This window comes from Ambystoma mexicanum, chromosome 4p, assembly GCF_040938575.1.
Source record: "Ambystoma mexicanum isolate Mex_15411 chromosome 4p, UKY_AmexF1_1, whole genome shotgun sequence".
In the NCBI taxonomy this organism is placed as follows: Eukaryota; Metazoa; Chordata; class Amphibia; order Caudata; family Ambystomatidae; genus Ambystoma; species Ambystoma mexicanum.
Genome location: NC_090927.1, coordinates 1189567648 through 1189594501, shown reverse-complemented (window position 1 = coordinate 1189594501; position 26854 = coordinate 1189567648). Strand labels below are relative to the sequence as shown.

The window sequence follows — 26854 nt, the reverse complement described above, 5'->3', positions numbered from 1 at the left end:
AGTCATTCAATGTACATACCAATACAACCAGCTTGCTCCTCTCACAGATCCCTGGTAAATAGGGGTAGGGTGCAGGGCCTTCGCCTTTCAGACAAGAACTGAGCCATTGGTAGATACTCGGAGGCTCATCAGTAAAATAGGAAGGATGGTACATAAATCCTGTTTGGGCTAAAACGTAAGCAAAATCATAAGTCAGAAAAAAACTATATGTATGATCCAACTGCTTATTTTTCCAAAAATAAAGAATATTGTTAATGCTAAATAAGTAAATAAAAACAACACATAAAACGGATTAGGCCAAATTTAGCCAGGATGTTTATACTGAAACTGCATTAAAATGCCACAGCTTACAATGGTCTGTTAACTAAGTTTCAGAAGTAGTTTCACAAGAGCCATAGGATTAATAGCCAAACTAAGAAAGAAGTGATTGACAGAAGGCTCTGAAGTTTTGGATCTCCATTGTCTGAAGGCGGGATATGCCAAATGATAGGCAGGCGGGCATATCAGGCGCATAGCTACGTTAATAGTGGCTGAGGCCTGCGTCCAGCCTGTGGACACTTAAACTAAGCCCGCCTGGGAAACAAAACCTTTGCATGAGTAAAGCAGACAACGCAAAGGATACAACAAATATTACTTACCATCAGCATTGTTTTTACACAGATGTTCCTCCCAACAGATTCCTCATCTTGGATAAAATCCTCCTGCAGTAGACCTCGTAAACTTTCACAGCAAAATGTGCTGTGTGGCTCTGGCTTGAAGTATTTTCGGCGCAGCCATTGTAGATTTACCAACTTCATAGCGTTGTTACAAATAGCCCGCACTGCATCCCTTGACCCGTTACTCATTTTTTCCCTGTGCTCAGCAGCATTGGGAGGTCGGGGGTGGATCAAGAATTTAAACTAGGTGCCAGTGTACATTGAAGGAGGTGGCTATTTGAGAGAGTTACTTTACTGAGGGGTAGGCTTTGAGGGTGATGAGCACTCAGTATCAGGAAAATCCATCAGAATGGCCATTCCCGAAGGAAAGTCATTTGTTCTTCTAATGAATTTCCACACATTTCTCATCTTGGGTAGCATCCCAAAGTAGTACCCCAAAGAAGGAAGGGGGAGGAGAAAACTGTTTATATCAGATAAGAATGTGCTGCAGGAACATTCTGCCAAAACAGGTTTGCTGATCTGAGAGGGTATCTAGGCAGTAGTGCTCTGCAAACGCATCTAAAGAAGACCTCGTTGCAGCCCAACAAATGTGTGTAGAAGTCTGATTTAGGCAAAGCCATACAAATAAAAAAAATGAAGACATCTAAACATATACAATATACACTATAACAGAAAACTCATGCACAAGAATTTGAAAATGTTGCATGCAAAACCCAAGCAGAAGCTAAATACTTCAATAATCTGAATACACGATTTTCAGCTTTGTTATTTTCAGCAGCCTTTAGGTTGCAACAGGTTGCAACAGACCTCATTTGCCACTGAATGAATAACGGTCTTAGAAAAACTCTCCTTAAGGAAATATATAAAGGACAAATACAAATAAGGTGCCTAATATCTTCCACTAAAGTGGTTCAAAATGTATGTACACTGGGAGGATTCATAATCTGAACTGGATCATTAGTGTCTTCTCAATCCTTTTACAGGGAATGTCCAGGGTATGGTTCCAATGGAAAAAAACGTTTAAAGTCTAAAAATTTGAGCAGAACCTTTTTCCTCCCCAACAATTGTTTACATAACTCATTAAAAAAAATTGTCACATGCCCCCCTGAAGACAGGTTCATAATTATGGCCCAACCTGAGGGGGTCACTCCACAGGAGAGGAAGGTGCATATTTTTAATACATTGAAACCATGGAAGACTTGTTACACTGTTCTGGTGCAGAAAGTCACTCATTTCCGCCTGATAGACTGCAAGCATGCTCATATGCCATATTCGTAACCAGTATAATAAAAGGTTACAACTGTATCAAATACTCAACCATACCAACCCAAATCCAGTTTATTAATTGGTAAATTCGGGGCAAAATTGGGAAGGTTAAGGAGCCGCTTAAACAACCCAAAGCCATACCTGTCCAGTTATCAAAGAAGACTGCACAGAGGACGTTGAGCCTTGAGCAACCAAACTCCAAAAATCTCTCTGCTTGTGCGATTTCACCGCAGATTTCAGAGTTCCCCAGCGCTTCTCAAACTGCTGCTCTTTCTCCTCAGCATGCATTGACTTATAGGCTAAGCGTTTGCTTTTAACATCATCCCAATTCCTGCCACGTTGATTTTTTAAAGCTGCAAGCAATTCACCCTTTGCCCCCTCAACACTCGCCTGACAAATGTCCTTAATAGTGACTCTGAAGTATCAGCCACACCATGGTTGAGTGCGCGGCAAAGATTTCTGGGATGTATTTTCACATTATAGGATAACATTTGGAGACTCATAGGATGATCCATCTTGAAATGGTTTGTTTACAAACCCCTTGCCAGTCTTCAGGCCAGAGTTGCTCACAGAGCTGGTCCTCCCCTTGAACGCTTTCTGCAATGTAAAAGTTCAATGCCCTTCGAAGGTCTAGTGTGTAGTCTATCTTCGTCCTTCGAGGGATGACGCGGCAGGCAAACAAATAGTTTGAATCAGGAAGTCCGACTCCACCTTAGGTGGTAGAAATACATGGTGCACCTGAGCATGACATTACCCTTCGTGAAGCCAATAAAGGGTGGTTTAAAAGACAGGGCCTGAAGCTCATTCATTGCTCTTACATGCAGATGTAATCGCCAAGAGGAAGGTTCTCTTCCAGGTGAGGAGCCTCCGAGGACAAGAATGCATTGGCTCAAAGGATGACACCATTAAAAAGGTCTGCACTATGTTCAGATCCCACACTAGCACCACAAAGTGGGTCGGCGGAGAGGTATTTGTTAGCGCATTCAAGAATTGCATAATGATGGGGATCGTAAGCAACAACCCCTATTAATGTGTGTGCTTGAAGATGGAAAGTGCTGCCAGATAGCCTCTTGACTGGAAAGTTGTAAAAGAAACTAGACCTTTGAGGTGTCGCACAGAAACTATCAATGTCACAATCTTTGCACCAGATGCAAAATGTCCATCCTTTCATCGGCAGCAGTACATTGCCCTTGTTGCCGATCTAGCCAAAAGCAACACCTCCATTACTTTGTCTGGAAGGTCCCTGTACCTCAGCCTTTCAGAAGTCAGGCATTCAGGGTGAGCATGTGCAAGCTCAGGTGAAGGGCCAGGCCGCCCTCTTGTGAGAGCAGGTCTGCTCTCTGGGGAAGACGCAGCAGAGGACAGATGGTCATGTGCAGAAGGTCCAGGTAACATGTCCTCCTGAGGTAGTCTGGAGCAATTAGGATCATGGTTGCTCTGTACCTCAAATTCCTGATCACTTTAAGAATGATGGGGTTGGTGGAAACGCATACAGAATGGGGAAGATCCAATCCACAACCAAGGCATCTCACAGTGGCCCAGTCGGGGAAAAATTCCATGAAGCAGACAAGTGTGCACCTTCTATTGGAACTGGATAAAAACAGGTCATCCGCCTGCCATTACGTTCTCTCTGCGAGTCCACTACATGAGATTCTGCTAATCGGGAGCAAGTCCATCATGCTGCCAGAGAAATGTGACCATTGACATCTGAGGGCCCACTGTAGCAGCCTCATTCTCAACCGGGTCTCTGGCACTAGGAAAAAACAGAATGACATGAGACCTAGCAACCTCAGAAAAGTTCAGGGCTGGCAAGCGTTGGGCATTCTGAAATTTGGTGACTATCTGATGCATGTGCAGAGCCTTGTGCTCAGGAGAAAAAGCCTTGCCCTAACCGCCCAATGAGCTGAAATATTTAGGGTGTGTCCCATGGGACTTCTTGAAGTTGAGGAATAAGCCCAGTCTGTAGGGGGTGGCAGGTGCGATTGAGGTGGTGTAGAACCGGACTCAGGAAGGGGGCGCTGATCAGTCAGTCATCCAAGTGGGGAAAATATGAATTCGTCCTCTCCTTAGATGGGCCGCCACTACTGCCAACAGCTTGGTGAAAACCCTCATGCGTAGCTGAACACGAAAGGCAGAACCCGGAACTGGTAGTGGAATCTGTCAATGACAAAACTCAGGTAATTTCTGTGCTTCGGATGGATCGGCACATGAAAGTAAGCATCCTGGTTATCCAGTGACAACAACCAATCCTGGAGCTCCAGGGCCTGGATGATGTGCAAGAGTGTTACCATCTTGAACTTATCCTTCCAAAGGAACTTGTTCGAGTGTCTAATGTCCTAGATGGGTCACAGTCCGCCAACCTTTTTTGGGACCAGAAAATAAAGGTGGCATAGGTTTCCCCCCCTTCTCACCTGTCTATGTTGCCTGATGTCCTCCTTTGGTGGAGTCTTCTTTCGTATGGTTCGGGACTTAAATAAGCCCGCTCGGCCGTCCTCGGCTTCCAGATTACGTTCAGCTTCGATGTCCAGGATCACGGGAAACTCCAGGAGCATTCAAGAAGGTGTTGGGGGCGCGCGGAAGTGGCACAGAGATTCCGGGAAGTAGAAAAGAGGGAAGAAGTTGGAAGAAGAGAATCCAGGGGCCAGGGGATAGCAAGTAGCACTAGAGAAGGTTCGGAACACACGTCCGATCACAGCTAGTAGCAGCGTTGAGACACGCGGGGCCGCGGGGGTGTGGCTTCTTTATAGAGGACGCTGCGTAGAACGTGAAGACTGGCGAGCAGCGTGCTGAGCTTGCCGCCATGTTGGTAGTATTATGGAGTGTAAGGCCCGACGTGACAGGGACCAGGAAGCCCAGAAGCGGCGAGTTCGATGGTTCATGACAAAGGGGAGTACCAACCTTTCTTCTTTTCGGCTTGAGGCACCAATTCTTTGGCACCATTCTTCAGCAGTGAGACAATATCCTTCAAGAGTAGTGGGTCTGGAGCAAAGGGTAGTCAGATGGGAGGGGGAAATCCGGTGTGCATCGTAGAGAAGGGAGGTAGTAGCCTTGGGTGACCACCTTATGTTCCCATGCGATCATAGTAATATTGCACAAGTCTGAGGAATGGTGCAGTAGGTGGCCCCCTACCACAGTAGGATGAGAACAAGTAGTTTTGAAACTGAAGCCACACTGGAGGGGACTGAAGTTGGAGTGGACTTGGGAGTTTAACCTCCTCTTTGCCTCAATGGTCCCGAAAATCATGTTTGGTGCAAATTCGCAGTTGACTGCTTGCCTCTTTGGCTAGTATAACTGTAGCAGCAAAAAGAAATTTGGCATGGCAAGTGCTTTGAAGGGCAGTCTGCTAGACTACAATGTTGGTGGCTACGTTTCTTGGAAATGCACCGGAGTTCTTGACTGCGTTTTTGGCTGCACCCCCTTCTAGGACTTCAACCAACCCAGCACGTGTAAGTGGCAAGTTCTGCAAAGTGCAGTCTGCTGAACTGCTGGCCTACACTGTTGGTGGCTACATTTCTTGGAATTACACAATGCTTGACAGAGTTTTTGTCTCCGGCCGAAAATATTTGTTCAAATCACTCATTTGATTGAATGTTTGCTGCACAAATTGACCACCTTTGCATTTTCACTGCATACATTTAAAAAAAATCAGCACTTACCTTATTTTTTATTTCGTCTTATTTATAACTTATTCACTTACCTTAATATGTTGGGTTGGTTTTTTTGGGTGACTTGTTCCAATTTCTTTGCATTTTTCTAGTCTATTTTCCAAATTTCTTTTCTAGATTACTTGTCTTTTCAATACGTTTTTACATTGCATCTCGCCAGCCAAAAGAGGTGGAACTTCCCCTAATATAGGTCTAACCAACTGCCCACTTGTACTTGCTTCTGAAGTTGGCTTTTCCTTTTAATTCATGCATTTTTTTTCCTTTACTTCAATGTTTGCTAAATTTCGTTCATGGTTAGGATTTCTTGTACTTTCAATATATTCTGCTGTTGCGATTGCTCTTCCTCCAGTTTAATTTCTTATATTCCATACATTTCCACCATTTCCTTTCACTTTTAAATTGTTGCAAATTGTAAATAAAACCATTCAGTTTTAGTTGTTGGTTGCCTCTGGTAGACACAAGGCAAATTGCCTTTTCCATTTTGACATTCCCCAACATAAATAAAATGTAACAATTTTTTTGTCAGTTTTCTTTTAAATTCGTATTCGCATATTCTTGTACTCCACCTTGTAAATAATACATCTAAATGTAACTTTTTGTCTTATATTTGCTAATTATATTGCTGCAAAGCTTCCATCGATCGCACTGATAATCTCCCTCACCCACTGTCATGCGCAACCTATTGCCTTCTGTTTACGTTGTTGTCGTCTTTTCAGACGTTACATAGTATTTTCATTTCTCGCGAGATTTTGACCACAAGTTTATTTCCCTAACGGACAATCCTTTCGGTAATACAATGTTACTTTCACTTTGATTCGTGTTTTTACAACATATCATTTACTGTCTGTCTCTGCAGAACAGCTATTTCTAATTGTATTAAGATTTTCAATTGTTTACTTCAATGTACATACAACCCGATACAAGCATATTTATTACGGTCAGTTATCCGCATTCAAATCTCACACGAACAAAAAAAACAATCCGTTAGGATTCATGCACGCGCATGGTACGTGCTGTGAAGTGCAGTCTGCAGTCAAAATAGCGTTTGAATTCTCACTGCCGGTGGTGTCACATTGGCGTGGTAAGCACATCACTTTCTGTTGTTGGCCCGACTGAGTGGGGCACATAAATCATGCCGAACAACCTAAGTGGCGGATGACTGAAATCACTAGGCACAAACAATGATAATGTAAGTGAGACTAGAACAAACTGCAACCTTTAAATGAAGTGGCAGCTGGAGAAAAAAAAAAAACCTGCTTGGATGAAAGTATAATTGATAACTTTTGCCTCCTTATCCTCGGCTACAGTTTACAAAAGGACGTAACCGGCACCAATACCCATATGAGACCCAAAATAGTGGCCCTCAATCCATAAACAGAGATGCTCTATCAGCTTTGCCAAATTTAAACATATCCTCCGATAGCAAATCATTTGAGAGAGAGATATTACATCTACACCCGGTCCCTCAGCATGGTACAGCTACTAAAAGTAATAATCATGTGTTGTAGTGACCTTCGTAAGGCTGCGCAAGAGCATAAATTCACTCTGCCTCATGTAGAAGTGACAGTAATCAATTTAAACAAAAGGCTGCTAAAGATAAATGAAAATCAAAGAGTTGTAAAGGTAAATTGCCCAGAGGAGATCATTACAGTAGCCCACAACCCAGAGGCACAGGACAAGAACTGTAGTGTATTCCCTTCTACCTCACAAAATTCGAATCCAGATAATGACAGACCAATACAACAGTAACTGGCCAACTCAAATGGAAGTCCTTGTCAACATACCCAGCGCCCTAATAAACAAAGGAAAAGGGCAAGTTGCCAGACCCAAGATGAAGAAACTCTCGACAAAAGATAAATAAAAGCACTGGCGCGGACAACGCTAAATATATGCCAAAAAGCACTGACGGTAAATAAGAAAAATGCAGAGGGCGCTAGAGAGCCGTCCAAGATGGCGGCCTCCCTGTGAGCTCCACGGAGCTCCCTCAGAAATCCTGACGAATCGAGGCATCTGCGCTGGGCATTGTGTATGCAGCCACCCCCAGTTTGTAGCCAAAGCGATTCTGAACAAAACGAAGTACTTCTTTCGTCGTAATTCGGATGCTGGGTCCAGATTCCTCAGCGACGAGAAACCCTCCCCCTCCCCGGTCCGAGTGGAGCGCCGGCGCGGGCTAGACGCGAGGCAGTCGGAGACAGAGCGGGCCCGGAGGGGGACGGCCTGAGCGGCCGAAAGCGGTGGGACATCCGGCAGAATCTCGGAGGAGCCGTCCTGAACGAACCCCGAAGATCAGGTACGCGCGCCCCCGTGCGCCCCCGTCCATACTCCCCGGGGTGAATTTCAGCCTGTGTGAAGGCGCGGGGCGCGGGAAACCGCAAGCCGGGGTCCGCGTGAACCCCCAACGTACGGGCCAGCCGAGAACCAGCAGTAGATAGCGCTTGGACCCGGCGTCACTCCCGCTTCCACTATACCCTATCACAAAGGGAAACATCAGGAGAGAAACCCCATCCGAGATAGCGCAACGGAGGCGCGGATCAACCGGGACCCCGGACCTACCTCCGGTGCCCTGTAGGACCCCCGCTACACAAGCGCCAATGGCGGCCTCAAAGAAAATGGACAGAGCTCAAAAGAAGCTAAACTTTGAGGGCAGCTCCGTGACCAAACCAACCACCTCAAATGGCAGAGCGCTATCTCCCATCCAAGACGAGGAGGAGGCCCACGGGTTCGACATCAGGGAAATTCTCCTAGAACTGAAAGCCGGAATTGGCGGTCTTGGGAGCAAACTCGACACCCTCTCCTCTAAGGTTGATCTGCTCCAGCACCGGTTAGACAAACACGCCGATAGACTTGACACAGTCGAGCAGAGGGTGTCGGACCTCGACGACGGAGCAGCGGCCCTGACTTCCAGAGTGGCCTCCCTAGAAGGGCAAATGAAAGCGGTAAACGCAAAGAATGAAGACTTGGAGGGCCGCTCCCGACGCAACAACATCAGGATCGTTGGAGCTAGGGAACAACAACTCAACATAAAGATGGAGGACTACATTGAGAAGTTATGCGTGGACCTTTTCGGCACAGACATCCTGTCCAAACTGTTTGTTGTGGAGAGAGCCCACCGAATTCCCAACACCAGACCGATCCCGGGGGCTAATCCTCGCCCAATCATAGCGAGAGTGCTCAACTACAAAGACCGGGACGCCATCCTACGGGCGGCCAGGGAGAAAGGCGATCTTCAGTACGACGGTGATAAAATCCAATTTTTCCCGGATTTCTCCCAGGCGGTCCAAGCGCAAAGAAGATCGTACACGGCAGTAAAGCGCAGGCTTCAAGAGAACCAGATGCAATACGCCATGCTCTACCCTGCCAAACTCCGAATCCAACATGAGGGGACGACCCAGTTTTTCAACTCTCCGGAAGAGACGAGCGATTATCTGGACCGCTCGGGCTGCAGACCCGCCTCCTCCAACGGAAGGCCTCAAAGGGGAGAGAGACCGAGAAGAAATCCACCATAAATTTTGCCTACAAGGTACCTAATGGGAGGGCTAGTGTCTGCATGGCTGACAAGGAGAGACCACCGCAGACCACTATTGTATCCGGGGAAGGGAGCTAGCCCTCTCTTGGAGGGCCACTTGCGCCCCGAGCACAGCAATGCAAGTTGTTTCGTTACTATGGGACTGTTTACCACGGGCCTGTTGGGGGTTGCCCGTGCATGGGAGGGAAGTTAATTCAGTAATACCGCCTCAACCCACATACCCCCGATCCACGACAGCCACGCGAGGAACTATGTACCTACCAATCGCCAAGGCTTCCTGGCTCCTTCTCCGAAAGCGACTCCAGCTAACTCCGCGGGCCCCGGCCCGACAGGATTACACTGATCCGTTCAGATGGCAGCGACAACGTTGAGAATCGCCACCTGGAATATACGCGGCGGCAACCAGCCTACGAAAATGAGGAGAATCCTTCAATATCTGCGGAGACACAAAATCAACATAGCGATACTCCAGGAGACTCACCTACTACCCTCGTCGGAACAGCACTGGGCCAGATCATGGGGATGCCACCGGTACTTCACGTCCTACTCATCGTTCGCCAGAGGCGTGGCGATCCTGATCGATAAGAGGACCAATTTCAGCCTCATCGAGTCAAAGAAGGACACCGAAGGAAGGGCCCTACTGGTGAAAGGAATAATCGCTGGAAAGGAAGTGGTGGTGGTCAACTCTTACGCTCCAAACACAGATGGACACGATAACTTTAACTGGATAATGTCCCATCTAGCCACGACCGACGCGTCGACTGTGGTGTGGGGGGGCGACCTCAACACCGCGCTCGACCCCAGGCTCGACAGGTCCCACAACACTTCAGGAAACCCGTCCAAAGCAAGTACTCAGGTTCGAGAGATTTGTCAGGCCTTCAATCTTTCCGACATGTGGAGAAGACACAACCGAGACAGGAGAGACTATACCTTCCGATCAGCTGTGCACAACACCAGTTCTAGAATCGATTATATCCTGGCGTCCTCCCACAGCCCTTTCAGGTGGGACGCGTGCCAGATCCTACCAAGGTCCTATTCCGACCATTCGATGGTGGTATTGGAGGCCACCCTAGCGGGCACAGCAGTGCCAGGCCTCAACTGGAGGTTTAAACCCGGTTCACTCACAGACGCAGTGTTTGCAGCAGAACTGCGGCAAGAAATACTCTCCTTCATAGACACCAACCAAAACTCGGTTGACTCCGCAGGCACCATTTGGGAAACATTCAAGTGCTTTGTCAGAGGAATCTGCCTGACCAAAGAAAACGGGACACTAAAAATGATCCGAAGGGAACTGTCCAACATAGAGGACCGTTTAAAGGAATTGGAACAGAATCTCCTCAACACCCCCGATCCATGCACGCAAGCCAAGCTTAAGCAAGAACTCTTGAAATTTAAGGAGACAGCGGACCGCGAACTGAAGTTCATGGGTCGTAGACAGCAGATCAGGCAGTACGGTGAGGGGCAAAAACCAGGTGCACTGCTGGCCCGACTACTATCGATAGACAGAGTCCCACCTCATATTGAATGTGTCACAGATGCGCAAGGACAGATAGTCTACACGGAGGAGGGGATCTCCAACACCTTCCGGGAATTCTATCAAGACCTGTACAGCTCAAAAGGAATATCAGACCCCGAAGCGATACAAGAATACCTGAATGACACAGAACTGTATTGGGTAAGCCAAGACTTGCGCGAACCCCTGAACGCGCCCATCTCACTGGAAGAAATCCGGATGGCAATCAAATCCCTACCTAATATCAAAGCACCCGGCCCCGATGGGCTCAACGGCGAGTTCTACAAGGCGCACATGGACATAGTGGCCCCCCTCCTCTTGCAGGTCTACGAAGAGGCGGTGGGTCGAGGAGCACTTCCCCCCACGACGCGTGAAGCCAACGTGATGATGCTGCATAAACCCGGAAAACCTACAGAGAGCTGCGCCTCGTATAGACCGATCTCTCTGATCAACCTGGACAACAAAATCCTGGCCAAAATCCTGGCGGCCAGACTGCTCCCTCTGATGCCAGCACTAGTGCTGGGTGACCAGGCCGGGTTCATCCCGGGGCGTAGCACAACGTTCGGCATAAGGAGGCTGTTTGGCGTCATCGAGGCCCTAGACTCGACACAGCAGGCGATAGCAGTACTGCTGGACGCCGAGAAGGCGTTTGACTCTGTAGAGTGGCCTTTCATGTTCGCGACACTGAAGCAGATGGGTCTGGGCAACTTCTTCCTGAAGCTAGTAGCTCTGCTTTACAATAAACCACGCTCGTACATCACACTCGGGAACACTAAATCATCGGGGATCACATTGGAACGCGGGACGAGACAGGGTTGCCCTCTTTCGGCCCTTATCTTCGCCCTGGTGATGGAACCCCTAGCCTCGAGGCTACGGGCCGAGCAGTTAGAGCGAGGGTTAAAACTGGGTCCTCACAGGCTAATCGTCTCCCTCTACGCGGACGATGTCATGCTGTTCATTAGCGACCCCCAAGTCAACCTCAACCCCGTAATGCGAGAGGTGATAAAATTCGGGTTAATGTCAGGGCTCAAAACCAACCACTCCAAATCGATAGTATTCCCCCTGACTCCGTGCACCTCAGAGTTCGCCGACGACCATGGGTTCCAATGGGAAACCTCGAAAGTGCGCTACTTGGGGATCAAGATGTCACGTAACCATCACGAGATATTTAGAGATAATTACGGAACCGCACTGCAGCTATTACTTGAACGTATTCAGAGATGGAAATCACTCCCATTGACGCTGTGGGGCAGGACCTCACTGACGAAAATGGTTATTCTCCCCAAACTCTTATATCTCTTCACAAATATCCCGCTACTTCTCCCCAAGTCCTTTCTGTCAAAGATCAAGAGCACGATCCTAGAGTTAATATGGGCGGGGAAACCGGCTCGGGTGGCTTACGACACACTCACTTTACCTATAGCGAAGGGAGGTCTGGCGCTCCCAGATATAGAGAAATATTACTGGGCGGCTCAGGCCCAATTCCTGAGCCACTGGTACTCAATCCACTATGTAAGACCACATGTGCAAGTGGAAAGAGCCCTGGCCTCCCCCGATTTACTATCCGCAGTCATAATCAGCCACATCCCCGTGCCGCATAAGACACTGAACACGGTCCTGTCTACATATGCGATATGGAAGAAGATCGCCAGTGCGTGTGGAGTGGCTGTACGATTCTCCCCCATACTACCTATAAAATTTATCCCCGGTATCCCTCTCACGAACGAAAAGGTATTCCTGCTATGGGTAGACAAAATAGGAGTAAAAACGCTAGGAGACCTCTTCCCAGAGGGCACCTTTCTGACCACCCAAATGGCCAAGGACAAGGGAGGGAACACATCCTTGGACGTCTTTCTCTATTTCAGACTCCGTCACGCCCTGCAGGAGCTATTCCCCTCATTCCCTAAACAACCCCCCACGTGGGAGCTGCTACATAACACAATATTAGCACAGGGAGAGGGCAGACTGGTGTCAACTCTGTACAAAACCCTGGTGAGTGACACGAGGAAGCTCCTACCTAAAGTGCAACACAGGTGGGAATCGGTTTTGCAGGAACCAATCAGTGAGGAAGACTGGGCCTACATTCTGCGACAAACTCAAAAAGTGGCGCTAAATTCTCGCTACAAACTGATCCATTTCAATTTTGTACACCAAACATATTACACACCCGCCAAAAAACACAGGCACCACCCAGAGGCGTCGGCCCAGTGTGAGAGATGCGTTTGTCCCAACGCCGACTTTCTTCATCTGGCATGGATCTGCCCCGGTATCCAGCAATTCTGGTCCACCGTTATACAAACAACATCCGAGATTATAGGAGAGCAGATGACCCCCCTGCCGCTGGGCCCGCTTCTTGGCCTCACAAGACATCTGCAGCCATCGTCACGCAAGCTGGCGGCACTCCTCATGGTGCTAGCACGAAGGAGAATAGCCATGTCGTGGGGCAGGGGCCCACTCCCTAGGGTAGCTGACTGGGAAAAGGATATAACTTATTGCCAAGATATGGACACTGAATTTATTCGTACACTACCTTTACACGCACGCCCTCCTGATATCTGGGGACCATATATCACCTACCTGATGAACAAATCTGTTACTTCGGACCCTGATAATCCAAACACCCAGAACTCAGGTCCGTAAGAGGGAGGAGCGGGAAGACAAGGAGAGAAAACGTCCATGCGACTAAGGCAATGAGTAGAAACTCTCAAAGATACTGTGGATACGGGGGATGGGGGGCGGTGGGGTGGGGGAATTGTTGTGGGATATTGCATTCAGCAGCTCCCTGTTGGAGCCATGCCTACCGGTTATTGTAAAATATAAATAAAGTTTGGAAAAAAAAAAAAAAAAATAAGAAAAATGCAAAGTCGTCGGCCCTAGTAAAAAACAAAAGAAAAATAATTTTAAAAAAGAGGGAAAATAAGAGATAGGCAACCTTCGCCGACATTAGATCACTGCTCTGGACACGACAGTATACAGAAAATAAATCCAATAAGCATCTGTTATTGAATCAGAGAATGGAAACATGATCCCCAATTGAATGGATGACATTGATTCTCTGCAACACAGGAGAATAATGAGGAGCATGGAAACAAACCATTAGTCTATGGACATAATCAAACAGAAGGATTACTCGGAGACGCATATCCTTGCTGCCACGAATATGTAGGTGAAGAGAAATTACCCTTGAATCACTCTGCAATTTTGTATGTATGTATTCATCATGGTCTATAGTACCCCAGTTAAGTGTGATAACTTTGGCAGAGAGGCTTTATTGAAATCACTGCAAAAGGCACCCGTATCCATCTCTTTACTGTCCAAGTAGCCAATCGTGTTATGGACTATGCCTTAAACTTTCTGAAAATGGGACACGTTAAAGAAAGAGCATACAATCTGACATCACATGAATGGGTGAACACAAAGGATCAGAATGCAATAAAAAAAAAAAAATGAAATGTGCATGGAAGACTTGTAACCTTTGACAACCAGGGGGAAAGGTGTGCTCTGGGACTCCTAACCCAACATGGGAATGGCTTCTAGAGCTAATTCGAGTAATAGATATTAAAGGGAACGAGTTGATGGTTACCACATAGTAATCTCGTCATGGAACACTAGGGGGAACTCATTTTACACAAAGGAATGATGGCTATAACATTAATAAAGTATGATGTGTTCATGTTACAAGAGACACAGCTCACAGATAGAGTCTATTGATGGATATTTGACCATCGAATGTAGGGCTAGGAAAGGAAAGATAGGTTGCCCTTTCAATTGGAGAAAAAAAATATACACAGAATAAAGCAATATGCTGCCTCCATGAATAGTGACTACATACTTTGAAACCACACTGGATTATTAATGTGCATTTCCCTTCTGACGAATCGCACAATGTTGTCACGGCTTCGGAAGGGGAACCCCTTCCTATGAGGCCACGGTGGTGAGGCCGCTACCCAACAGTCCCCTTAGGGGTGCTACTCAGCAGGTGGATCTCATAGGAGGGGAAACCACCACACCTGGAGAACGCAGTATTTTCACCAATCCCATGACCCTGACCCTCTTCCCACAGTTACCTCACTTTTTCTTCACCTCATTCCTCTGCACTCCTACCCTCATACCCTATGTATTTTTCTAAGGCAGTCCATGTAGAGAATACAGAGACGAGAAAGATTCCTAATGACTTATCAAACCAGCACTCACTTGGTACTGAGATGAGGAGGAGGTGCAGAGCAATACTGAATAACCATTGGAACACTTTTAGCAGTCTAGTTGTTCACAGCCATTGATTGGAAGAATATAAAAACCAAAGAAGGACTTGGCAGATTGTCAAACTCTCCCTGGATGAACTGCGAGAGCCAGGAGGAACCCAACATGCTTACGGGTGCTGACCGGGACGCCAAGAGGAAGGAGAGAGAGAAAGAGTCCGGGGCTGGTCCAGGACGAGAGGACTGCAAGGCCCACAGGCAGGCAAAGACTCCAGGCGCCCCAGAGACCCAGGAAGCGTGGAAGTCAGAGACCACACTGTCCCGAAAGGAAGCAAGACAGTGCAGCTGTCACAGAGCAAGGGAAGCTCCAGAAAGGTACCAGAGCCCCATGAACGAACCCCGCTACCTCAAGAGAGCAGACAACCATGCAGACCACACCAAAAGGTACGTTGGTAGTCAGGAAGAAAGTGAAGGCTCAAGGTGGTCATGGTACAAACCAGAAAGCTGGAAAAGGAGGGTCTAGGACCCTAATACAGTCAGAGAAAAGTACAGAGTTGTACTAGGGCTTGGCAGGAGAGTAAACCATGCCCACAGAAGGTAAAACTGAGGTCGGAATTGCAAATCTGGGACTTCCATCAAAATAAAGATAACTAGAACTTGATGGATAGTTCATATAGTGCTTGGCAGATTAGTGAACCAAGCCTGTATCACCCACTACAGCCTGAGAGGTGTATCCAGGATACTTTCTTTGTCGCAGTACCTGTTGAGGGAACCAGGCCTACACACCCAGATCAAGGGCCCCCTTCAGCTTGGAAAGTGTGTCCAGGCTATTGTTCATCGCAGTACGTGGTGAGAGGGAACCAGGTCTACCCACCAGGGACAGGGACCCACTACTGCTTGGAAGCATCCAGGCTTTTCCTCGCGAGGTATACATAGAGAGGAAGTCCAAAGCTGCCCACCAGGGTCTGGGATCCAAAGGAGCTACTTATGGAGCATGACAAAGGATAGGGGAGAGCAAGACACTTCCCCAAGAGCCATGGATGGGATGAAACCATATTTGAAAAATCCTATTAAGACTAGAACTGCCTTTTGTCCAGGGGAAGGAGAATCACCCTTTCGGACCAACAAGACAATTCCTTTGACTTAGTTAGCACAGTGTGTAAGGGACAAGATTTTGGACTTTGACACTGGACATTGGGACTTTTGATATGGACATTCTCATACTAGTTATTTCAGTTGAGGCACGGAAACCCTTCTGCAAGATAGGGTTGTCTTTTCCATTTTTATCCTTGAATAAATGTTTACAGCAAACACTATGATCCCTCTATGTCAGTCTTACTTCTGCACCCTTAGACCCTCCAGGAGGTATAAACATTGATAATTTTGTGGCGAATCTCACTGAGATTATAACCAATTGGAGGGAAGAGAAAGGTAAGTCGCCTATTATAATAGTGGATGCTTTTAATGCACATTAAATACACAATTGATGGGCTAGAAAGGCATGAATGTGAACAGAATGACCAAACTGGTATCTCCAAGAGGAATTGACATTGGGACCTGGGTGAAAAGTGTAGTGATTTCTCACAGAAACAATTTCATTAATCTGGATATGACCATGAATCTAGGTAAAACCCCTATAACTACATTGTGGAATGTGTATCAATGCAATATAGATCTATTTGCGGATGGGAGGCTTAGTGCCCAGATTAAGAAATATAATGCAACATTTGATAACCTGAGTGATCATGACACTATCTATGGAGATAGAAACGGGATGTGATGCATTAAGACGCCATCTACAAAAGGTAATATCATATGGCATACATATAACATGTTGCCTATCAACAGCTGTATCCAAACGTTCAATCACAGTTAATTCTATGTGCCGATTCATCCAATCTTGATTCCATTGTGCAAGTAATACATTATTGTACACAGCATTGTGGAGTCTGTGAACAACACAGAATAGTTATAGGCCGAAACAATACATTTCTTTCATAAAATGCTATTATTACAGCCAAAAATAGAATATTACGTGGAGAGATTAGATCAATGAACAGGGAGTCCCATCTCTACGTAACTCTACAGCTTGCAAAGTTTCAGAAACAGAAAAATTACTATAGGAATTGGGTAAAGAATCATAAAATATCTATATTCACTCTGCACAGTGGAATAGAAAGAATAATCTACTAAGGGGAAAAAAATACCAACATATTCTGGACCGTCTATAATAATCATAAACATATGGGTACAGCGCAGAACATAAATCTGATCGCCGAAGAGGTATGGTTATCCCACTTAAGGAAAATATGTTTTGATAACAATACCCCTATACAAAGAAGGAAGACACAGTTAGCCTGCCATAGATTTCAATATTCTGTAGAAGATATTGTTGACATGATTAAAAAGATGTAATCCCTGCCAAAGCTCCTGGCCCTAACAGCCTAGCAAACTCAGTAATCAGAATGGTGCGGAGCAAGATCATTACAGACTTCTGGACATATTGGACACTTCCAGTAAAACTTATGTACATGGTTTACTAAAACAATTTAGTAAAGGAAGGACGAAAAACAGGCTTTATACAATTTCCAGGATTCAGTACCCTACACAATGCCATGCTCCTCCAACAACCTAGAGAGCTTTCTAAAGATACACAGATAAAAAGCTATATATTGCATTTGTGGATTTCACAGTGGCACTCAACACCATTAATCATAACAGGTTATGGTGGACGTTGTCTAAGTGGAATATGCCAATCTGACTACTCAGTTTAATTCAATGCCTATATACTGACACAACAGTTCAGGTTTGTCTAGATACGAAGGCACTTTGTCAAAGAATTATTACAAGCAGAGGAATTGAGCAGTGCTAGGTGCTGGCCCTTGCTTTATTTAATCTATGTCTTCCCTACTTGAATCAAATAATCTCAGGAACACAACTTCCCTCCGAAATTAGGATTGCACATATTTTATAGCTGATTGCGACGGGAGCGACGGTGGGGCAGTAGGATCCCCGTCCCTTCCACGGCCCGCAGTTCCTCATCAGCACCACCGTCGCTTTCATCGGCCGCCTTGTTGGGATCCCTCTGGTAGGACCGGACCACCTCGAACTTCTTGTCCAGGATCTTTGCGACGCCAGCCAGCTCATCTTCAGAGGTGGTATCTGTGTCCGTAATGGCTACCACCCCCCCCTCTTTCTCCGCCCGGGGTTTGTAAGGATATTTGGCGTGTTACAGTACAGAGTACAGCAATACTGCACAAGTAGCACAATTTTTTTGCAGCACCACCACAAGGGTGCGGTGCATTGCTATATGGGTTGCCAGATTAACAAGGAAAGACAGGCTATTCAGTCAAAAACGATTTTAACATATAAGATGCAAATCTATTTTTACAGTTAAAAGCACACGTGCTCATTTAAAAATGCACACTATTTTTCACCTGAAATGCCTATATTGCTAGAGACACATTTGAAAATTAACAGCTAACCTATTAACAATTAACCTGACTAATAAAACCTTATTTAACATAACCCACTAATAAAATGTGTTCTCCACTGCAGAATTAGGCATACTCTGAAAACCATTTAAATGCGTGTGCAGAGATTTTTTCTTCTCTTCTCTGCCTGATTCTCCGTGTTTTTGTGCACAGTAACTGCAGGAAGAAGGAAGTCAGATTTGCAACAATTGCAAATGTATAAGCGAAGCTATTGTTGAAGAGTAGGAGGATGAGAGATGATGGATTTCATTGGGACACGTCATACAGAGGGCTGAGAGGAGAGTTTTAGTGGGCAGTATCAGGGAAAAAGATAGGCAGACATCTTTCTGCACTACTGGGGAGAAGACCTGGCTGTGGGGTCCTGACTGAATGCAGATTCCTGTGTCCTGCTGCAGTCGAGATTGGGGAGAGCTGAAAGAAAAACCTTTCCACTGGCTGAGGCATTCCTATCTGAAAAAGCTGAGAATTCCAGGCAATGACCCCGGTTTGAGAAGGCAAGCGTTCCTTTTTGCTGGAGTTAATCCAAGAGAGCCACATTCACAAAGAGAACTAAAAAGATAAGGTAATGAGAAGTGTGGGAGCTGAGTGTGTACGGTAATATGCAGTCAGTGTAGGATTCCTGTGCGTGTCTTAATCAAGTGCTAATGTTGCAATTTGAGTTCTGTTCTCCGCCACTCTCTTTGCAGAGTGTCACAGACAATGCTTTGACTGTACCATTTTATTTCTGTAAAGAATGAGATCGTTTTTAAATACAACTTTTATAATACAGAAAAATATTTGAAAACAGACGGGTGATGTTTATTGTTTACCATTACAATGCTGATGATGTGGGGAGATTTTTAAACAGTGCAATGGTCATTTTAAGACAGATGTGTGCATGTCAAAATCAGTATGAATAATTGTGAGTGACTGTAGCATAGCTTGTTGGAGGTACATGAGCCAACGGGAAGAGAGACTCTCTGAACATAGCTCCCTACCGTATATAAGGTAGTGGAAATTACCACAAGACTACCACATATAGCTCTCTGTCGTAAATAAGTCAGTGAGTTCGCCCATGGTGGCACACCAACACTATCACAGGAAAATGTGGTCTTCCTAGAATGCAGGTCTGAGGTCTCTCTAGTGATCACACGAAAAATCTAAGCAAAGATAAGGGATTCTGGACATTGGGGCCACAAATAAAACAAGGGAATTATGCTCACCAAAATACCACCAACCACGTATACCAAATATGCAGGTCTGGGTGCTGAAATAATGCATGTCCATTGTATTATTGTTGCACATGGCCAAATCTGAATACAAAGAGTGATTATTGCTAAGTTATTTTTCGGCGGTAATAAAATACCGTCAGGCCCCAAATCTCCACAAAATACCCTACATATTTATGGTGCGTTGCAGGCCGGGAAAGTGATCATAGAGTACCTACTGGGCGTGGCAAGCGTGTCTCACACTGCCATTTGCACATTAAAGGGAACCCATTTTATAATAGCAGTGTGCCACTAAAAACGAATTTCAGAATGTCACAAAGGGAAACCACATTCTCAGATCTAGTGCAATATTTAGAGGCAAAGTTATTTGCACATGGGAATTGGTCTTCGAATAGCACGTTAGAATGGAGTAACCGCATTCAGGGTGAGGTGCAGAAAGAAAAACTAGACAATATTTTTGCAGAAGGCAGCATAATTCAGGTCTGCCTTACAAGATTATTGAATGCAGCCGATAAAAATGCAGAGAAAGACTGTTTAATACGGCTATGCGGCAAAATATGGTTTATTTTAAACAAGTCCCTGCGAATGCAAGAGAATGATACTCAGCTAATTAACAGGTTAAAGACTGAATTAGAGGGGGCAAGTAAAAATCAGGAAATGTTGAGAGCAGAATTGGATGTATGCCAAAAAGACATGCAATTAAAATGCAGAGACTTTGATACTCAGTTATCCAAAAGCAAGAAACAATTTGAAGATAGTGAGCAAGAATTGACACACTTAAAAGCCTTAGTGGATCACATTAGGCAGGATAAAGATGAGGTTGTTTCAGAAATGCAGATTTTACAAAAAGAACATTGTGAAAAAGAAGGTGATCTCCAGAGTGCAGAACAAGAAATGATTAAAATGATTCAAGAAAGAGACAAAAGAAATAAAGAGTTCAATGAATGCCAAATGCAAATGTGCGACATGCAGGAGGCGATTAATAAAATGAGCGATGAAAATAATTATTTGCAGAATGAAGCAACTAGACTCCTTAAAAAGTGTAAGGACTTAGAACAGCAAATGTGCATTCCCAGGTCCCAGGAGAGGCGGCAGGGTACCACATTCAATGGAGTGGAGGTGAATTCTAGCTCTGCCCAAAGAGCTAGTGCCCCAGTGACTGGGCCGGTGACTGAACTTGGTTGCAGCGCCCTTGGGGGATTTGATACTCCCATTGGGGGCAGTCACCAATCTCATACACCTGAAAACAGGATTGACTCACAAAATAGTGCAATTCCATGTATTGCAACAAGTAGCCCCATAAAAATAATGAAATCCATTAAAGCCCTGATCAAACCATTTAAAAAGGGAGGTGAATGCTGCATTGAGGATCACTTAGAAGCGGTGCATGACATTTTTAAAGCACTCCAGATACCTAAGGAACAGTACAGACAATATTTTCATTTAACTTTAGATGCCCCGACGGCCAGCATCATAAGGGGATTAAATGAACAGCAGAATATGACATGGCTGGAGTTTGAAAAAGAAATTAGGCGTCATTTTCTCCTTTTCAGTCATTGCAGGAGGCAAAGAAAGTCGCGTACACAATTACTGCTGGACCTAATACATCCCCTCGCCAATTTTTACAAGACTTAAAAAGAGCATTCTCTCGCTTTGATGTATCTTTTGACTCAAATTCCAATGAGTTTAAAACTGCATACTTCTATGGGCTACAGAAAGACATCATATCCCAATTGGTCCGTGAATTTGACCGTGACAAGTCCCTTGAATGGATTGTACATCAAAGCACAAAGCTATATGAGGTACTCTATTGTCAGGGTAGAGAAAGTGATAAAATGAAAGATACTAGGCCTAAATCTAAAGAACCCTCAGCCACAGTAATGGAAATCAGGTCAGCCAAAATGTCCCTTGAGTCTGCTCAAAGTCAAGGTAAAAATAATGTGACACCTGAACAAAGGGGTAATCAACAAAGATCGCCATTTCCTGTACCAATGTTCCAAACACATGATCCTAGTAATAGAGAGAGCTACATCAGCCCTAGGTACTTAGGGGATAGACCCCGGGTAAGATACCGGTCTGATATGGCAGGTATGAACAATAACCAGAGACAAAATCAAGATCAAAGAAATGATGGTCCCTACCAGTCATTGGGGACACAGAGTAGGTTTGATCCCAACACCATGATATATGGTAATCAGGATAGGCCCCGATATGTGGATCGATTTACTGATAATGGAAATCAACATAGGGGCCAGTACCCACAATCTGAGAGACAGGACATGAGGCAAAACGTGAACTACAGTCCACGCCAGTACAATGATTCCCCACCAGGGGACTATAATCAAAGGATGGGTGCAACCCGCTCCCCTCCACAAATGAATCAAGAGTTCAGAAACCATCCCAACCGGTATCAATCACCTGAGAGGTATCAGAATAGATCCAATCAGGGGGAAAACAACCAATATCGACCTAGGCCACAGAAAGAGGATCCTAGAGAGATGGAAAGGTTCCAGTGCCTTGAGGCCCAAGTGAAAATGTTAGCTGAGCAAATAGGAAAGCTCTATACAGCGCAAAAACAACCTTCCAAAGAGGGGGCTGATGGCCATAGCAATGACCGGGGGGCTTCCGAAAAGTGACTAAGTACTCATGATAACTGCAGTGCCAAAATGACAGATTGCTCTGATATAATTTTGCATAACGACTCTGAGATGCCTAATGGATTAAAAATGAAAGTACCAGTAAATGAAATTGTGATAGAAAGTGCAAATACTTCTAAAAAAGAGGTACGGTTTAGCTTAGAGCTAAATAAAACAGTAAAGATTTGCACAAATGAAAAAGAAACATTAGGAATTCCAAAAGAACAAAGGAACAGATTTAAGAAAAATGACTCATGCATGGGGAATACCAGTGAACAGGGAGTAAGTGGGGATGCCATAGCTCCTTCCCTGGGCAAGCAAAACAATGACCAAACACGGACAGAAAAAGGAAATACTCACAAGGAGGGTACAAGTCAATCACCTGAAAAATTCTTTGAGCCACATATTTTTGAAGAGGCTGAAAGGGCTGGTATTACACTAAATGATCACAAATGCACAGAATTAAAAAATGACAAATTGCTGAATGATGTTGTTACACATGTTCAGTTGGAAGGTTGTAATGTGGTCTCTGATGTTACCCAGATGGATGGGCGAACAGTGGCCACACTCCAAAAAACCTCTGAACATGGAGAAATGAATAAAATATCTCGCACAGAAATGGGTAAAAAGGAGGGAAAAATGTCTTTTCATTTACCAATGTGCTTAGCCAAAAGTGAAAAAGATCTGAGAAAGGTGAGCCCTGAAATCAGTAAGAATTCACATTTCTTATGTGTATTAGAGGAAGTTGAGGACAGATATTATGCACCCATCACTGTAGAAGAAAAATGCCACACCTTCGCTATGATTGACACTGGCGCACAGGCCACAATTATGTCCAAGGAGCTGGTAAAGAGTATCAATGAAGGGAGGCCTCCACAGAGTCAGATCACAGTGAAGGCAAATCAAGGCCCAGTGCATAACTTTAATGGGGAGGAGGTGCCCATCATAGGTGTAACTGAGGTTGACATAAAAATAGGAAAGCACAGAATGAAACAAGAGGTATTGATCACATCTATTTGTGAAATTCCATTTCTGATGGGGACAGATTGCCTGAAAAGATTGTCTCCTCTCATAGATGGGGTGAATGGAGTGCTGTGGTCCTTAACCAAAAAACCATTGAGGCCTAAGAAACTAAAATCACAAAACAGCAATATAAATGAATGTCACACCGTTGCCAAAACAAATGATGCTGTGGAGGTATATCTCCAGAATAGCTGCATACCTAGTGTCACTGTTATATTAATGTGTCAAGACAAAGATCAGAGCGACAATGAAAAACTACCTGTACAAATATACTTGGACCCAAGGAAAGATTGGCAGACTGCTATAGATGAGCACACATTACGTTTCTACTTAAAAGAGAATACATGCAAACAGAATATTGTTCCTAAAACAGATTCAGAAAAACACATTACCACTCTGGGAGAAATACACATGGAAGATGAGCAACCATGGGTTCACGTTGGTATAAATGATTATCTTAAAACAATAAAAGCCACTTTAGCGCTTGAACATGAAAGGAGTTTCATTAATGAGAAATTGTTGCAAAAAATTATGGAGAGGGAAGAAATCCCGAAATTTAGGATTAAAAACCAATATGTTTCTGGGTTGGACAGTCCAGACTTTGAAAACCGAATTGCAGGCAGATGCATGCTTAAAATTAGCATTGGGCAGAAAACAATTTACCATAATGTATGGATAGTGAATGGAGCACAAAATGAATTTTACATGGGCAATGACATCATGCACAGAATGTGTATGGTGTTAGATATCCTTAATCAAAAAATATGGTCACGCCTAGGTGGGCCGGCACCTGAATTTGAAGACAAAAGAAGGGCTTATCATTGTGCACAACTGGTTCCTTATGCCATCGAATTACAAATAAGGAAAGATACTATTATTCCTGCATTTACAAGACAGTTTGCAATAACACTGAAATGCAAAAATGGGCAGCAGATGAAAGGCTCTGATGCATTTGTATGCCTGAATGAATCCATAAAACAGCAAGGCCTGGATTATGAATACATTCCATTGGTAGACATTGGAGAGGGATCTGTAAAAATCATGGTAAATAATAAAGGTTGTCAGGATATTCAATTAGAGGAAAACTCCCCATTAGGAATGGCCATACAAAAATCACATTATACGGCAGATTTAAATAACATGGTGATTGGGAATATTCCTGAAAAATATGTAGATGCCAAGGGCGAGTTGCCAGAACACCTGGACTCTCAGCCCAAAGGAATATTTAAAATTCATTCTGTGTATCCTTATGATTCAAATGAGACAGTGTGCTGCCATCAAGAGGATTGCATAATATTTAATTTAAATGAAAATGAAACAGGAAATCAGCCCATTGAAGTGGAAGCTGATATGCCAAAATATTTAAAAGTGGCAGCTCTACAAAAAGACACAGCCACACAGTTAGAGGAAAGCGCTGAGATTCCTTTACCAGAAGAGTTTCCAGAATTTTCCAGAATGGTAGAAGAGCAGATCTCCTTAGCGGATGCATGTGACAGCGATGGGGATCGAAACGACCTGAAGGAAATATTTATGGAGTTTAAGGATGTATTTGCAAAAGATGCTTATGATTGTGGTTTAACTGATTTACATGTGGCCACACTACCAGAAGGTTGTAGCAGAAATCCAGTGTTTGTACGCCAGTATAGACTACCGCTGGCATGTTTAGAATCATTGGCAGAGATTATTAAAAATTTGGAATCACGGGGAATAATTAGGCCCATTCATAGCACATCCAATACGCCTATTTTAGGTGTGTTAAAGCCAAATGGTCAATGGCGGCTGTGTGCAGACTTAAGAGAGTTAAATAAAAGAGTACCAGTATCTAGATGGCCACTACCATTCATTGATCAGGGCCTAGCTCAGATACATGGTTCAAATGTATTTACCACGTTAGATCTCACCTCTGGATATTGGTGTGTGCCATTGGCAGAGGAGATACAACACTTATTTTCCTTTACATTTGACAGGACTCAATATGCCTGGCTTAGAGCTCCGTTCGGGTACATCAATAGTGGGAGTGAATTTGGCATATTTTTGAGAAAGGCCATGCCGGATGCAGCGGAAAGAGGAACAATAGTTTATGTGGATGATGTCCTGATAAAAAATGAAAACCTTAAAAGCCATTTTGATGAAATAAGACATGTGCTTGGCCAATTGCAGAAAGCAGGCGCCAAAGTATCTTTGCAAAAAGCACAATGGTGCAAGAAAAAAGTGAACTTTCTAGGGCATGAAGTGACTGAACATGGGCTAAATCCACAAAGGAAGAAAATAGAGGCCATTCAAAGATTAAAAGATCCTAAAAATGTGAAAGGAGTAAAAAGTTTATTAGGGATGACAGGCTATAACAGAAAGTTCATTGAGAATTATGCAGAAATCACTCAACCATTGACTAAACTGCTTAAACTAAATACTCCCTGGAGATGGGAAAGAGAGCAGTCTGATGCAGTGGCTAGATTGAAGGAATGTCTTGTAAAGGCACCATGTTTAGCATACCCCATAAAGGACAGGGATTTCTTTATAGAAATAGGCTTTTCTGAACATTGTATGTCAGCAGTGTTATCGCAAAAACACGATTTGAATCACAAAACCATTGCATATGCAAGTAAGGCATTTTCCCAAGTTGAAATGAAATTTAATGAATGTGAGAAGGCCCTATTAACCACTGTGTGGGCGCTACAACATTTTCGCCCCATTGTTCAGGGAGAAAAGGTGATTATTGAAACAAATCATCAACCTTTGCAATTTTTAGAGAGTAAAAGAATTAGATCAGGCAATCTAGCGCAATCCAGAATCACTTCATGGACGCTGGCATTACAAGGTTTTCCCGTAGAAGTAAGATATGGACAAAATAAAAAGAGCCCAATTGCTCAAGGGTTAGCTGACTTACATGACTGTGCAGCTGAACAAATACCAAATGAAATGGAAGTGGAAGCTAGTTTACAGGAATTTGAACAATCACCACACAAAGCTTTTGATGAAAAAACATGCAAGGATTTGCCAACTGTATATGTGGATGGTTGTGCTTTTCACATTGAAAATGACAGTAATAAACAATTAGTGGCAGGAATAGGAAATGTCTGGTTGAAATGTGAAGGCGTTCCTAGTATAGGGATGAGGATTGGAGATAGGAGCAGTCAGGTGGCGGAATTGGCAGCCATCTATAAAGCAATTGCTACTGCAATTGATAAAAAGTTCAGTGAAATTGTCCTGGTGACTGATTCTGACTATGCACGGAATAGCTTTGTGGAGTATTTGCCTGGTTGGAAAGCAAGAGGCATGGTTACATACAACAAAAAGCCACTTAAACATGGAAAAATGATACAAGCCATAGACAAATTGGTGTCAGAAAATAATTTAACAATATACTGGAGAAAAATTCGTGGGCATTTAAAAACACCAGGAGAGGATAAGGAGGGAAATGATAAGGCAGACCATCTGGCTAAGATTGGGGCTGTGATGGGAGAATTGCTACATATTGATTATTTAATGGGTGAAATACAAATTGATGCAGTGACACGTTCTAAAGCACCAAAGGAGGTAGATCAACCGGTGGTGCAGTGGAGTCATGACACGCCAGACCAAGATTTGATTGAGGCACAAAAGAATGATCAAATTTTGGGAATCTATTATAATCATTTGATAGATCCTGAACAAAATCCTTTAACAGA

General features: G+C 44.4%; 1 protein-coding gene across 1 annotated transcript in view; it reads right to left on the bottom strand.

Annotated features, from left to right (window-relative positions):
- Positions 1 to 26854, bottom strand: part of ANAPC1 (anaphase promoting complex subunit 1) — a 2053226-nt gene that overhangs the window by 1308519 nt on the left and 717853 nt on the right. Inside the window, exon 20 of the mRNA XM_069606837.1 lies at positions 20 to 168. Coding sequence (XP_069462938.1) covers positions 20 to 168 — 149 coding nt within the window. The remainder of the gene's footprint in view (positions 1 to 19; positions 169 to 26854) is intronic.